The following is a 15116-nucleotide window of genomic DNA, read 5'->3' as shown; positions in this document are numbered from 1 at the left end:
GATCGCCGTTGAATAGCGTTGAATAAAAGTCGAAGAGAATATTTCTTTAAAAGTATCGTATTGGTTTATTTATTTACCCTTTCATACTAGAAATGAGAGTGTTTCTGGTCCATTGGTGCCCATAATTTGACATTTTTGACATTTCGCTCTCGCAAGAAACTTACGCGACATTTAGTCCTTCCTAAATTAGACTACGCAAGTGAGTCTCTGTCTTTCATTAAATTGAATTCTCCAGCAGTTCGCAAGAGATCTGAGCCCAGTCAAGATGCATCGACCATTGAGTCAACGACGGAGCCATCTCAGTCCTAAACCGTCCCAATAACCATAAAAAACACCCTCGGACTGCTGTTGAAATTTTTTTATCGAAATAAACGCCACATCCTCAAATCGCGCTGACCTTCAGGTTTATCCTCTGGACCGTCCCTTTCGACGGAGAAGTGCTGATGAAATTTATGTAAATTATAAGGGAAACCGTCGCCTTAGTAGGTACGAGTCATGAAGTTCCTTTTCAAAGGACTGCATAAAAGGTGTTGTGAGGAGTTATTCGATCCGTCTCTCGGTTACATCCAGGAAATTTTCATTTCAATAAAAGGACGACGTGAGCAACCTTAAGATGTATTTATGGCCGTCGTATAATCTCGCTCTATTTTTTACGCGAGAGGTGCCGGGTTAGTCCATTTAATAAATAATTTCGAAAGTTTTTTCTTTATTATTGCTGCTCAGGCGATCGTTCAAAGTAATGCTTCCCTTTACGTGTGCAAGCTTATTTACGACTACGCAATAAAGATCTTTGGCGCAAGCAAATAATCCTGAATTATTTTTAAGCGCTTTTAATTAAACCCTTATAAAATAAAAACCGGCCACTGCCATGAAAAGTGTGTATTTTTAGATGTTTGTTTACCTTACTTTTTTCCGGAATAAAATTCTATTTATTTAATTTCGCAACACTTGAGTGAATCCGACAAGTGCTGGCGTTGCGGGTAAAAATTTACATTTTTTATGTATCTGGCATAAATTGAGAAACTTTTCCTTTTAGTTTGTTTTACTTATTAAGAAAATCATTTACCTACCGGAAAAGTTGCGGCAGAATGAACAAAGTTGAGAGTTTTGTTTTTTTAAATATGCACTTAAGATTTCAAGTGAAAGTGATAAAAAAATATGTACATGCGGTATAAATAATGATGACTTTAAAAGTCTATAAGATTTTCTTTTTACTAAAAAAATGTTTTATGTTTACTTATACAGAATGTTCCAGAACTCGCGCCCCAAACAGCGCGAAGTTGAACTGTTTTACGCACGAGTAAAAAACATGATTTTGTCGACAGTCCATTTGCACTAATACTAATCTTTTTATAAGAAAACGCAATAATTATAAAAAAAAAACAATAAAAAATACAGCACTGTCGGGAAAAGCTTATAACGAAAGCTCGCTCACATGTATTACCTCTCGTTTTGCTTTTCGACACTTATGTCACTTTTTATACTCATCGCTTGTTTTTCGATGTTTTGCGCACGCTTTTCAGTGCGCGAAGCAGTGTTTCGCGGTTGAGTAGGGCTAGTCGACCGTAAAACAAAACAAAAGACAATCGTGCCTTGACAACGTGTTTCACCAGTGTCAGTATGGAACTTAATATTGAAAGGGTGAACCAAATAAATAACATAAGGTTTTATTATTCGACGCACACAAATTTAAATATTTCACAATAACAAAATTATAAATATAAAAAATGGTTGCTAAGTTACTAAATAACTATTTGATTTAATTTCTCGTTTTATTTCTGGACACAAAAACTTGAGCAGTTTGTCTACCCCTTTTTTTGCCTCCTTAGTGACTTAGAAGTACCATGTAAAAAAAGGCTTACAAATCATGGCAACCGCATGACAATTCTGTCTTAAAATTTAGTAAAATCTAAAATATTTAATTAAAAACTCGTATAAAAAATGTTATACAATCCTCGTGCGCGAAGCTTGTTCGCTCCTTTCAGTCGCTCGTGCTTTAAATAAACGCTCATGCACGAACATAAGCTTCGCGCACTAGTATTGTAAATAACTATTTACACACTTGGGTTTAAAAGTGTTTCTTTTCGAAATTAAAATGACAATCCAAATGTCAACTTTCGACGGCGATTGTAGGTAGCTAGCTTCTTTTATTCAAATTTTTGCCTTCTTTGAGGTGAATTATTCCCTAATTTAAAGAAATCAACGTTGCTTTTCTAACAATTATTAAAATAGGGGAGAGGGGGCATAGTGGGGAACTTAACAATCAATTAGTCACGCATCCTAAAATAATAGGAATTAACAAAAATTTTTTACTAAATATCATAGACTAATGTATTGCGAATGATTTTTGTTGTACTTTTTTTGATTACAATAAAAAACTTACGACATGTGAGCATTATTTTGAAAAATGGGATTTGCCCCGCTTTGCCCCGCACCTAGGGGTAAAGTGGGGTACCCTATGGGGAAATCAAATTTTTGAATAACTGTGTACCTACTTAGAAAAAGTAACATTTTAAAATTACTTAGTCATCAACGCTTATTGCACATAAATGTGTAGGTTCATCATATTTAGCCACTACATTTGTATGACTAAATTTAAAAAAAACTTGCTCTTTAACTTCGCGAATTTTTTAACGAAAACACTGAATTTCACATTTTGTTTTATGAAACATATAGGTTTTCACACTTTGTTTTATAAAACACACATGGTCAACTGTCAACTGACAACCAATCAAAATACGCTATTCGACTTTTTTCAGGACGTTTGATTTGAACAGCAGCAGTGTTGCCCCGCTATGCCCCGGTACCCCACTATGCCCCCCTCTCCCCTACATGGTAGGTGACAATTTTTTTATACTTACTGCAAAATTTTACAAAAATTTTATTTTATTATTATATTATGTACTATATAAAAATTTGTAAAACACCGACTGTACGCCAAGACAAAGTTGCCTTACCAATTTGTCAAAGAAATTGTATTTTCTTCAGCCAAACCCATGAAAGCGATATTTTTCTTTACCCTGCGATCGATTTGCGCTTAAATGATTGGATTGGTGTAGAATTTGTATAAAACTATTTTAATATAAAGAATTTTTCTTTTCTGATTTTTATTGTCGACAAAAGACTACAAGTAAAATAAAGAAAGTCAAAATTAAAGTTAAAGATCTTTAAAAAAATAATTACATGAGTTTGCTAAACTCAGATTATTATCTTAAAACAGTTTTTGTAAAAAACTAATAAAAATATTATAAAAAACAAACTACATAATAAGAAATAAAATGAGTTTGATAAATTACTATTGCCACTTTTTTAAGGTAGGTAGGTACTGTTTATTTGTTCTTTGATAAAGTTTATGTTCAAATAACACAAGCTTATGGATATGTTATGTAATAAAGAAAATATAGCCAAGCTACACCATAGCAAACAGACTTTTAAAGAGATGAACACTCTGAAACTGAAATACTAGAGCAGCGTACAATTATGCATAGAAACGAGACTGTATGAACTCAAAAATGCAGACAAATGTACTGTTCGAGCCAGTAATTTCTAAGCTAGCACAAAATGAAATTGTAATATATGAGCTATTACGGTAAATTCGTTATGAGCAGCTAGTGTTACAAGATTCTGGTAAAAGCAATCTTACATAAATAATTCAGGCAAGTATTCTACGAAAACATAACTAATTCTGTTTACACCTACAATTTATTATATTATATGTATTGTAAAACCAATAGTACCTATCTGGGAGTCATATGTTGGATCTTTTTACTATGCCCCATTGCGCAATTTTGACAAAAATTTGAATTTTACAACCTTAATTTATAATTCATATTAACAAATCCTAAAGTGGCAATAATTTTTAAGTCGCATTTGCATTTTTTTATTAATCTGAACTGTTTTACATTATTTTGTTGACGGAAATTTGCATTTTTATAAAAGTAATGACAGCGAGGTTTATCAAAGAGAGGTTACGCATAATTTTGTTAAGCTTCTGTGGGAACGTCGTGTTTATTCTTTTTTTTTCTCTATTTAACAGATGTAAGCGTGCCGACACATGAAATTCTGCCGAATCAGGAGACTATAAGGAATAAACACGATTTTTCTTATCTCAGATTTAAAAGGGAATAATTAGATGATCGTAAACAAGCTCCATTGTGGTGCGTTTCGTTTAAATCAGATTAGAAGATTTCTTTTTTATGAGAATTTATTGTGATTAATCATCTTTTTCTTGATGTATTTCGTTCATTATTTTCCAACTTGTCAAACATGAAAACTCCCAAATTCTCTCCAAATTAATTAATCTCGTCCCTGTCTTTCTCATATTCTTACAGTACAAGAAAGTGGATTATCAAGTCAAAACAAACCAGAAAAATGCACGGTTTATAATTATACCTACTCAAAAACTGCCGGTGGCGTGTCGTCGACCAAATGACTTTTATTTGATTTATTACGCATAAACGGGAACCCAAACAAGATATGCAAGAAAATTTCTTACTTTTTATTTCGATATATTTGTGCTTAAGATATGCACACAAATTCAAGATATTAAAAACACGTTGTAAAATCACGCTACAGATTTTTTAGAGACACAATTAATTGTTGAAATTACGTGCTTCTTTCAAGATTAAATCCATTACTAGAGAAAACAAATTGGCTCGTTTTTAATTAGCGCGATTAATCGAGTTTTTTCACTTGTGTTTACTAGCCATACCGTTGCGCATTTTTGCGAATTTTACTATAGACTCCGTTCGTCCTTTTTTGCAATAACCATCTCTCCCCATCGTAATGGCCCAAATAATTCGGTTTCATAAAAAGAGAAACAAATTCACCCACGGTGAAAAAAACGTTATAATACGCCAAAAATTTCGCATAAAATGAGTCGAGGAAAAGTAAATTTTAATAAAACAGGGTAATATTTAAACGTAACGACCTTCTTTTAACAAGTGTTGTTGTGTAATGGAAAACAAAATTCTTCCCGAAAGCCTCATAAAACTCAGCGTAAACTTTACACAGCTACTTAATATTTCAGGAATCAAGGTATCGCGTGATTCCAGGATGAGTAAATATTTTTCCGGTTTTTTGGTTTAATAATTATAATTATGGTAAAATTGGTTTTTCAAGTTGAACCGTGGGGAGTCCTTGTTTATCGGAAATTCTGCCCAGGCATGCTAATTGGACTTTTCACGAACTGACAAAGATAAATAAAGGTAAAAGTGAAGGGAACACGGATTTAGGATTTTGATTTACTGTGTTATGGGTAGTCGCAAGGCTTTGTTTATCTTTGTTCTATTTGATGAATTATTAATTTTGGATAATTTCACAGATACTGCAGTCATTAAAATAGTGGAGCAAGATTTACGAGCCAAACATGACATATTTTAGACGGAGAAAATCATTAATCAATAAATTAGTAGCAGATAGATCTCCCCACGCACTGATCATAATACAGGTGTCCGGAAAGTCGCGCACCACCGTCATACTGCATCATCGGACAATGCCATAGATAACCGATGTTAAAAAAATTTATGTTTTTTAATTTTTTGCAAGATGATGGATTGAAGAATAAAAGTTTAATGCCAAAATTAACAATTTCTGACTGAATATTTCCATTCAGAGATTCAGAGCACTCCATAGCTTCCACTGGCTTTCTTAAAGATTCTTATTTTATTTAACAACAAATAAGGGTGCAAATTGATTTTCGAATCATTATGTGACATATGTCAGACCACCAACCAAAGCGTCCAACCTAAATTAATTCCATAAATATTTCCTAATCAGTCAGTTAAAACTCATCACTCATCATATAAAAAAACAGAAAATATCGGCCCATGCCTTTAGAAATAATATGATGACTTTAAATTCCACATTTCTTGTTGTTGTTTATGATCTTTTTTTGTCTCCTGGAAGACAGTTTACATTGTCAAGCCTCGAGCAATTTTAGTAATAACCTCAAAATAACTCCTCACGAAATGGATATTCTCGCCTGCAGCCCTTACCCTGGTGTTCAGAACTTCTTGTATACTATTAATTTTCCTAGTGGACTACAACAAAACCACAATATTCGCACTATTCAAGCCGTAAATAAACACAAACCTGCAGGATCAAGACAGTCAAACTTTGAGTCAACGTTGCAGCTCCTTTAACAAAATTTCTACAGATTTTATTTTTATTTACCCCGGAATCCAACCTTGTTGACAAACAGCTTCCAACGCGATTAAAGTTACATCGCTCACGCTGTGCTTGTTCTGTTTGACTTGCTGCAAAAAAGTGTCTGGATGTGTTAAAAACAGTGAATAAAAAGGTCTCTTTGTGCTTCTTTCGCAGTGGCGAATCACAATAACGAGGGTGCTAAAAATTGCAGCAGTTTTGTGTGAGAGTTTATGAGTTCTTAAGAGAATGCATTTTGGGAAATCCGAAAAACTCGTTGTGGAAATTTTCTATGTGTAACGCGATAACGTTGCTAAAGTGACGTTTCCTAAGTTTTTCTAGGTTTAATACGTTTTATCGACAAATATATCAAATTAATTTTTTTGGCATTTAACCGTTGATTATTTCTAATATAAATTATAACAGAGCACTAATTTATCCCGGCGCATCCATTATTTTCACATACAAATAACTACTCACTTTTTCCCAATTTCGAAGTTTGAATATAAAAAATTAATAAAGCTTAAGCTTAATAAAATATTTATTTACCAACTTTTTTCACAAAAGTTCAAAATAGTATAAAGTATCAACTCGTTTAAATAAGCATGAATAGTAAATGAAGGATGAATAAAGATAGTTTTACATTTTATACGAAGTACAAAATAAATATTAAAAATGTTTTATAATGATTGCTGAAAAATAATAATTTAATAAATTTAATTAAATAATAATTCAATTAAACTGTTGTTTTATTCATCACAACGTTCTGCAATTCTTACGTCCTTCCCCAACGCATAAAAAACTGCATACAGCATTCAAATACCAACGTTGAAAATATGAATAATATGCATATGTTGCAGTTATGCACATTGTAATTCCGCATTTCTCCTCTATGAAAGTATTGATTTCTGAATTCTCGCAAACGAAATTGCCTATTCTACGATTATAGATTTCCCTTGAAACAAACTAGTAATCAGTCAAGTGAATTAATGTGTCGTTGTCAAATATCACAAGACACACAACCAAATTAGCTCCTTTCAGAATTAGACGTTGGTGCGACGGTGGTACATTTCTGTAGTATTCGATTAAACCTTCACCGGTGTTCTATTTCCATAATTCAGCCATGCTGAATTATTTCATTGTCAATATGCCCAAATATAAACTGCGACTTCTCACTTAATCCCAAGACTCTCTGAATTTAGAACATAGCCACAAGTTTGTCAGTAAAAAATTATTAGAAATGTTTTCTTGAAAGAATGGGAAAGTTTGCTTTGTCGATAGTTAAAAGGTGCTTCAAAGAAAACCCAAACGAATTGGTCGAAATAAAATTTATCTCAGAGATGTTATTTTTGTTGTTGCTTTAGAAAAGAGATCAGAAGGTTTACAGCTGCACAAATCTAAAATCAGATCATTGCGGTTGCCCATTTCTTAACGATTTATATGTGGATGAAATGATTACAATCAATGGAACGAAAACTTGTGTTCCGGAAACAGAGTGTTTCGAATGAGATTAATTTTTTAGTTTCAACGTATTAATGCTGTTGAAATTTAATTTAGTTTTAATAAATAAAGTCCGGTTTAGGTACAGGAGCAAAATTTACTATTTAATTTTGATTAAATTAAATATTTAATGCCAAATTAAAGTGACATTTGATTGAAGGAACAAGCCAAATTATTAACTTAGTTGCGAGATTAACTTAATCTTAATCAAATTATTGTGTAAACAGCTGCAAAGAGTACTAAAAGAATCTAAATATTATTAAATCTTTCTAGAAAAATTATGAAAATTAGAAACAGAGTGATTTTGAAATAGAGGCGGAAAAAAAATCCACTACATGTATAAAATACATAAATATAGCAAGAGTAATTATTATTGATATAAACATCATATTCCTTAAGGCAAGGATCGATATTTTTTGTTTAACATTTTAAGATGCGTTTTTAGGTGTTTTAAGCTACACCCCCATTTGGGAATATTAGCATTTGATAACATTAATAAGTGCAGTTTTTTATTAAATTCATAATAATTATAAATAAGCAGTATAATAAATAATGTACAGTACTCTTGGCGAAAAACTCATAGAGAAAGCTCGCTCACATGCAACTTGTTTCGCTATAAGATCTTGTCAGCGCTTGTGCTGGAAATAACTCCTGAATAGTTTATATTTTCCACTGTTAAATTTGTCATTGCATTTATTAGCAAGAAAATGGAAGGAAATTCTTTTGCGTCTACATTTCGGAATAAACAACTCTACAAGTACGGGAGACCGGGGTAAAATGATCCTTCGAGGTAAAATGATTCCTTTTGATTCCCAAACTGCCCTTAGTTCCATCTATCAATAAAATGATTAAATATGTCGCTGAACCTGTAGATATTGCAGACAAGCACCTGCATGTAGTTCGGTGGATATTCAAAAAAATTACACCGATATTTGTGGTTTTCCTTGGTTCGATCTAAGGTAAGGCATTTTTTAATCAAGTGTATTTTACTTTTTGAATTAAAATTTCAAAATGACACCTGTGGTGTTTTAAAGGATTAACATTAAACTTTCGATTTTTTGTAGATTCAGTTGCAACATTGCATGTTGTAAATTTATTTATTATATTTATGTTTTTTGTTTTTATAGCACTTGGAGTAAAACGATCCCTCTAATATAAATAATTGTATAATTTTTGACAAAAGACAGTGATAAAAAAACAAAAGCGAGAGAAAAATTTTTTTCAGAATGTATTTTTGTTGTATAAAATATATTCACTCTTAAAAAGAAGAGGCTTGGATTAGATGTAGTGTGTGCTAAAAATGGGCTTATAATCAATCTGCAAGATTAGACGAAGAAAAAAATATATTCACTTGCAATTTCTGTTTGACGGAATTAAAACCTTCTAAAATCAAGAAAACTTTTCGTTTTTACAAAAAAAAATGTAATTCTTTTAATGTTTATTTATATCTTTAATTAGAGTTTGTATTTTGTTGTTACTTCTTGTTATTTAAGTTTATTTTGTTTTTATCTTAATACTTAAATATATTCACTGTTTCCACTAACTTTTGCTTAACTTACAAAACTTTTTGAACATAACACATCCTTTCGATGAAAAGAAATCATTTTATCTCTAGTCCATGGGTAAAATGATCCTTCTAGAGTCTTGCACTTAATTCCTATTTTAATGAAAATAGTGCAAAATTTCGGATACATTTTTAGGCGGACTTGTAGTACATTAGTTGTCAAAGCTCCTGCATAAGTGGTAGGTTTATCAATATAAAAGTTTTGTAGCTATGGTGCTGAAAACCTTAGACGGATCATTATACCCCGATTTCCCCTTCTTACATTTTACCTACTTCTCTACTATGATTACTTGAAAGTTTCTCTATTTAAGTTTGACCAAACGCCTTACTTTTCCGCTTTTTCGGGAAATCCAAGCTTTATTCACCAAAACCTGCAAAGTGCTTCATTATTTTTCCGCTTCGCGCAGCAGAATTTTTATCGATTCATAAAAGACACGCAAACCCTTTTAATTAAATTTAATGCAGTGCTCTTCCTATTATCTAATTTGATTAAATCTGATGACAAAGTTATGTAAACTTTTTATACACACACTGCCTCTAAAACCCTACTCTATCTCTTTTAAACTTATTTGCTCTTCTTTCAACGAGCTCCTTCATCACAACCTTATCGGTGAAAATCTCGACGAAAAAAATCACTGCTGCCAGAACTGTCCCGAAAATCCACAAATGAAAAATACGCTCACAGTCGTAGATCCCGATACTTTTGAACGTCGCCGATTGGGAGAAGCATTTCGGTTTCATGATAACTCGTAAGTTGGTGCGTCTCTGGAGACCGTATTCGTCGGCTTTTAATATCCTGAAGAAAATAATCAAATTTTTTTCAGGCAAGGTTTAAACTTACTTACGCGACTTTGAAAATGTCTTTGTAAGGCGAGTGCTTAGGGACGGCGATGTATCCGCGATTTTCCTACAAAACACTTCTTTGAGAGAGAATGCAAATACAAGAACATTACTTCGATGTAGCCTGGAAGTTCCTGTAAGCCGCAAATCTCATAATTTGTAAAGTTTTTCAAAATGTATTCGTAAGCTCCCTGTAGAAGAACATGGAACGCAAAGTTTCCTTCCTGTAGCTTTTTCATTCCCTTCTCAAGAGGGTAATACTGATCGGGGTAAATTTTTGTGACATAGAGTTCTCTCAACGGACCAGATTTGACCGACTAGAAATATGAAAATTTTGTTAAATGAAACCACAAAATTGTAACAAACTTCAAAGTAATTTTTCATGTAATGGGTGGCGGCACCTCCTGCTTGTATCCTACTTTCTACAAGTTCCTGGACTGTGTTAATTGTCGTAGTGGATTGTAGTAGTACAACGATATTCGCACTGTACGACACGTAGATAAACATGAAAGCTGCAAAAAACATAAAAGCGAGAATTCGTCCTCCTAAGCTTTGTGGCTCAGTCGTGGTCCCTGCAAAAACTGATGTACAAAGTAAATAAAAATGAAATAAAAAAAACCTTGCTGACAAACTGCTTCCAGAGCAATTAGAGTAACATCGCTGACACTGTATCTATCTTGTTTAACTTTCTAAAAATAGACAAATATTAGGTACAATACAATATAAATAAAAACAAAAATAATAAAAGAAACCTCTTTATGTTTCGTTTCCCAGTTTAGAATCACGTTGACCACAATAGCAGAAATTATTAAGACCACGAGGGACGCGATCCAGACGTTGTTATTGAAGGTTATCCAGAAAATATTCTTGATGTAAGAAGTTGACGGTTTTTTTACTAGAAATCTGAGAGCTAAAGGGTTTCCCATTTTTATTAAGTCTACAACTGCATATCTGTCTGCAGTAAAGTATATTGAGCAACCTGAAAATTTATTATTAAAAAACAGATTTCCGAATAACAAGAGTTGATATTATTTTTTAAAAGTTTTATGTGAAAATATATTTGAACTAAATAAAAAGCATCCCAAACTAATTGAATTATTAGAACTAAATATTATTTTAACGCCGCCATAAATCCCTCGACCCTCTGTGGAACGTCTCTCAAATTATTTAACACCACTAAACCGCAATCAATAAAACCGAACAGCACAGCACTAAAACTGGAAAAATAGATAATAAAATAAAAGCAAATAGAAAGCGCCAGAGAATGATGATAACATTCAACGCGAACATCCCCTAGGGCAACCCTGATGTTGTCAGCGGGAGCACGTCGTATTAAAAAAAGAGTTAAAACCTCGTTTATTTTGTAACTCTTTTCAACATAATCTTAACGGAAGAACTGTATTACCTGAGACATCTGCTAGTCCACGTTGTATAGCATGTACTAAGCCGTTAAATTCCCCTGTAGCATTGTCGTAATAACCATAACTATCTACACCTACTAAAGAATAATTAATATTCAGGAATTCTAGGACGCACTTCATGGATTCGAAATCTTGCTTCGTGAAAGTATCTACGCCGGGATTTCTGCAACAAGTTTGGTTTTCTGGTAGAATTCAACGTCTTTTTCATTTTGAAAACATTGATTGAAAATCACTCTAAAATGACGTTTTCAAAACAGGTTATGGTCAATGCCTCGTTTATTTAATAAGCAAACTCTACAAATTTTTGTTAACAAAAAACTGATTTATGGCCGTTTGAATTTTTAGGTTGTCGCCAGAGAGCCAAATTTTTGAAGGTTCAAAACAATTTGTGCTCGATATCTCGGAAACTATTTCAGATATTGAGATGCGCTTTGCGCCATCGTTTTTCTCGCGATTTTTTACATAAGAAATAGTTCTTTGATTTTTCCACAGTCAAAATTTGCAATTTTTCGCAAAAATTCATGACTATAACTATGGCAAACTTTTGATATCGATATTTCGCTTATTTTTTAGAGTAAAGTTAAGTTATTACACATCAGTGTACGCAGAACTTTACGCAGATTCCAAATCTGAGATTTAAATTTAGATTCGACGACAGATAATTGAGTTATGGCCGATCAAAGTTTCGGAAAGTTGATTTTCATTTTTCCTCAATTGTCGTAATTTTTAAAGTTAAGTATCTCGGAAACTATTTGAGATATTGAGATGCGGTTTGCGCCATTCTTTTTCTAGGCTCATTTTACGTTAGAAAATGTTCTCAAAAGCCTAAAATTCGACAATCAATTTTTTGCGAAAAAAAATTTCTACTCAAACAATGAAAATTTTACATTTTTTTAATTTTTGGCCATAACTCGTAAACTATTTGTCCTATAGATCTCAAATTTGGACAGTAGACAGTTTTTGAGCTCCTCTTTCGATTGATGTAAAATTCAAAGCTAATAAACATCGTTTTTATTTTGAAAACATTGATTGAAAATCACCCGAATATGACGTTATCAAAACAGTTTTTGGCCAATGCCTCGTTTATTTATGAAGCAAATTCAACAAATTTGGGTCTCATTTTACGCAGAATGTCACGCTGAATCCAAATACATGAGAATTTTTGAATTTTTGTTAACAAATAACTGATTTATGGCCGTTTGAATTTTTGGGTTGGCTCCAGAGGGTCAAATTTTTAAAGGTTCAAAACAATTCGTGCTCGATATCTCAGAAACTATTTCAGATATTGAGATGCGGTTTGCGCCATCGTTTTTCTCGCAGTTTTTTACATAAGAAATAGTTTTTTGATTTTTCCACAGTCGAAATTTGCATTTTTTTGCAAAAATTTATGACTAAAACTATGGCAAACTTCTGATATCAATATCTCGCTTATTTTTTAGTGTAAACTTAAGTTATTAAACATCAGTGTACGCAGATTCCAAATCTGGGATTTAAATTTTTCACTGTAAAACTAGATGAAGATCTATTTACTTTAGTTTACTGTATGAATTTTTAGGATTAAATTGTACAGATGATTACATTAAAAAACCTATAGATGGTTTATTCTAATTTTAGTGTCACGACGGCTATGTTAGGCCAATAAAAAATTGATCCAAAAATTGGTTTAGAGAATGTCTTAAATGTGGTTTCTTTTGATTGCAATTATTAAATCTTAAATGTTCTCGCATCGTTAGCATAGCAATCATAATCACAAATCTAACATAGATTATCTTTCTTATTCACTTATTTAACACATCGTATTTTTTTAATCCAAATTCTTTAAATTCCGAGAATCAAATAATTTTGAAAATTTTCAAAATGTTAATAAAAGTAAAACCTAAAGAACCCAGACAATTCAAAAGTATAACGGATCCATCAATGTTATGAAGAATTCAAGAAATACAAACAGTTCTAATCGATAAAGCGAATTTAAATGAAGAAATTGTCCAAATTTTGAAGTATGTGAATTACAAGTGCAAAACAATCGAAAGGATTAAAATGATCTAAAATACAGGCTGTACCTGAATCAAGTGTAAAGATTTTTACCACAAAATCAAACACCACTGTAGATATTGATTGTACAAAAAAAAACAAAATTTACTTTAAAGTTTTAAAAAATAAAATTTTTCTAGACCAATCTAAAAAAATAATAATGAAATATTTGCTGGATTTGAAGAATTTAAGTTAAGTAATAAAAAAATGTGCACAATCTAGTAGCTCAAAGAACTTAAATGTGAGAAAATAAATATAGGAAATTCTATAAATTATTATGAAAGATATTAAAATAAGGTATAAAAATTGAAGAATGCAATAAGTTAACAATTATGGAACATCTCCAATTATTAAATTGGTGTAATGAGAATAAAAGAGAATCTGAATTGGTCACTGCACAATGTTGTCTTAATTAATTCACAAATTCATATTTTCTAAAATGGTAGACATTTATCTATTTTGAGTAAGAAATTACTTAGGTAACCCAGATTCAGTTACTGCAAATATATTAGACATTTTGCCTTATTTTGATTACCTAGATCACTTACCTGTAATCAGTCAGATGGTTCCATGTATCATTGTCATATAACACGATGACGACTCGCAAATGAGCTTGCTTCAAATTAGCTCGTCTCTGAGGCGTCGGGATTGTGGCATAGAACTCAACTAAACCAGTTTCCAATGACCAATTTCCATAACTTTCCCACGCTGAAACGCTAATTTAAATAACATGCGTTTACAGGATTTCTGCGGGTTTTACTTAATTCGTTAATCTTCCCTACTTTGTACGGTTGGTGCAAAAACACGCTTTCCCCGTCGAAAACTGCCGTTACCATCTCAACATTGGGAAGCAACTGGTAATTCTGCAATTTTTCACCGAAGGTAGAAAAATCGGCCGAGTTTACAAGCAGAAGATAGTTGAGTGGATAAACAAAAATGTTAGTCTGATTCGACTGGAAATAAAAGTAAATTTTATGGAGCTTTTTACGATCTTTTTACCATATCTAGAATTGCCTCGGAGCTCGCACAATCCATCAAATCTAAGACTAAGTAATGTCGGTTTGAACACTTTTTCAAGGCATTAATATCAATGGAAGGCTTATAGAAGTTAAGTTGTTTGAGCCTTAGCGTTGCCATTTCTTTCAGAAGAAGTTTATTTTTCCCTGAAATTGGTTATTTGTACTGATAAAAATGTGCAAAAGCCGTGATACCAGAGTTCCAGCAAGTATTAATGGTAAGTACGACGGTTTTACCCATGAAGAAGCTCTTGAGGAACTCGATATCGGTAAAAACACCGCTGACGGGACAGGCTGCAAAAAGCAGCAGAAAACCACCAAGATTCATTTTTCTACCTGGACAAACTGGGAATATAGAAGCCGGGAAATCCTTATATATCAACTTTTTTTCTATAAATAAACCAGCACAAGCTGTCAGGAAACAAGCGTACCTACCACTTTGGTGGAATTACGAGCTAGGTAATTTTCTTGTCGCTCTGTAATCCACTCGAGAGCATGAAACGAACCAAACGTATCGACGACAAATTGTCGCTTAAAAGAAAGTAATTTATTATTCAGCGGCTGCAATTTCCTTAAAGCGAAAACAACCCAAACTGT

At 32.5% G+C, this 15116-nt stretch overlaps 1 protein-coding gene across 1 annotated transcript; it reads right to left on the bottom strand.

Annotated features, from left to right (window-relative positions):
• Positions 1–9748: 9748 nt before the first annotated feature.
• Positions 9749–14847, bottom strand: LOC148180960 (ionotropic receptor 84a-like). The gene is made up of 11 exons (XM_088045219.1): positions 14715–14847; positions 14503–14666; positions 14264–14456; positions 14052–14211; positions 11457–11635; positions 10804–11030; positions 10671–10740; positions 10418–10623; positions 10165–10368; positions 10057–10118; positions 9749–10007 (listed from the first exon to the last, which is right to left on the bottom strand). Exons 1-11 carry the CDS (start codon positions 14845–14847, stop codon positions 9749–9751), a joined length of 1857 nt encoding a protein of 618 aa, XP_087901345.1.
• Between the last annotated feature and the right edge of the window lie 269 nt (positions 14848–15116).

This window comes from Gnatocerus cornutus, chromosome 1 (assembly GCF_029298725.1).
Source record: "Gnatocerus cornutus isolate USDA-ARS CGAHR chromosome 1, icGnaCorn1.1, whole genome shotgun sequence".
Taxonomy (NCBI): Eukaryota; Metazoa; Arthropoda; class Insecta; order Coleoptera; family Tenebrionidae; genus Gnatocerus; species Gnatocerus cornutus.
This window is presented reverse-complemented; position numbering and strand designations above follow the sequence as displayed.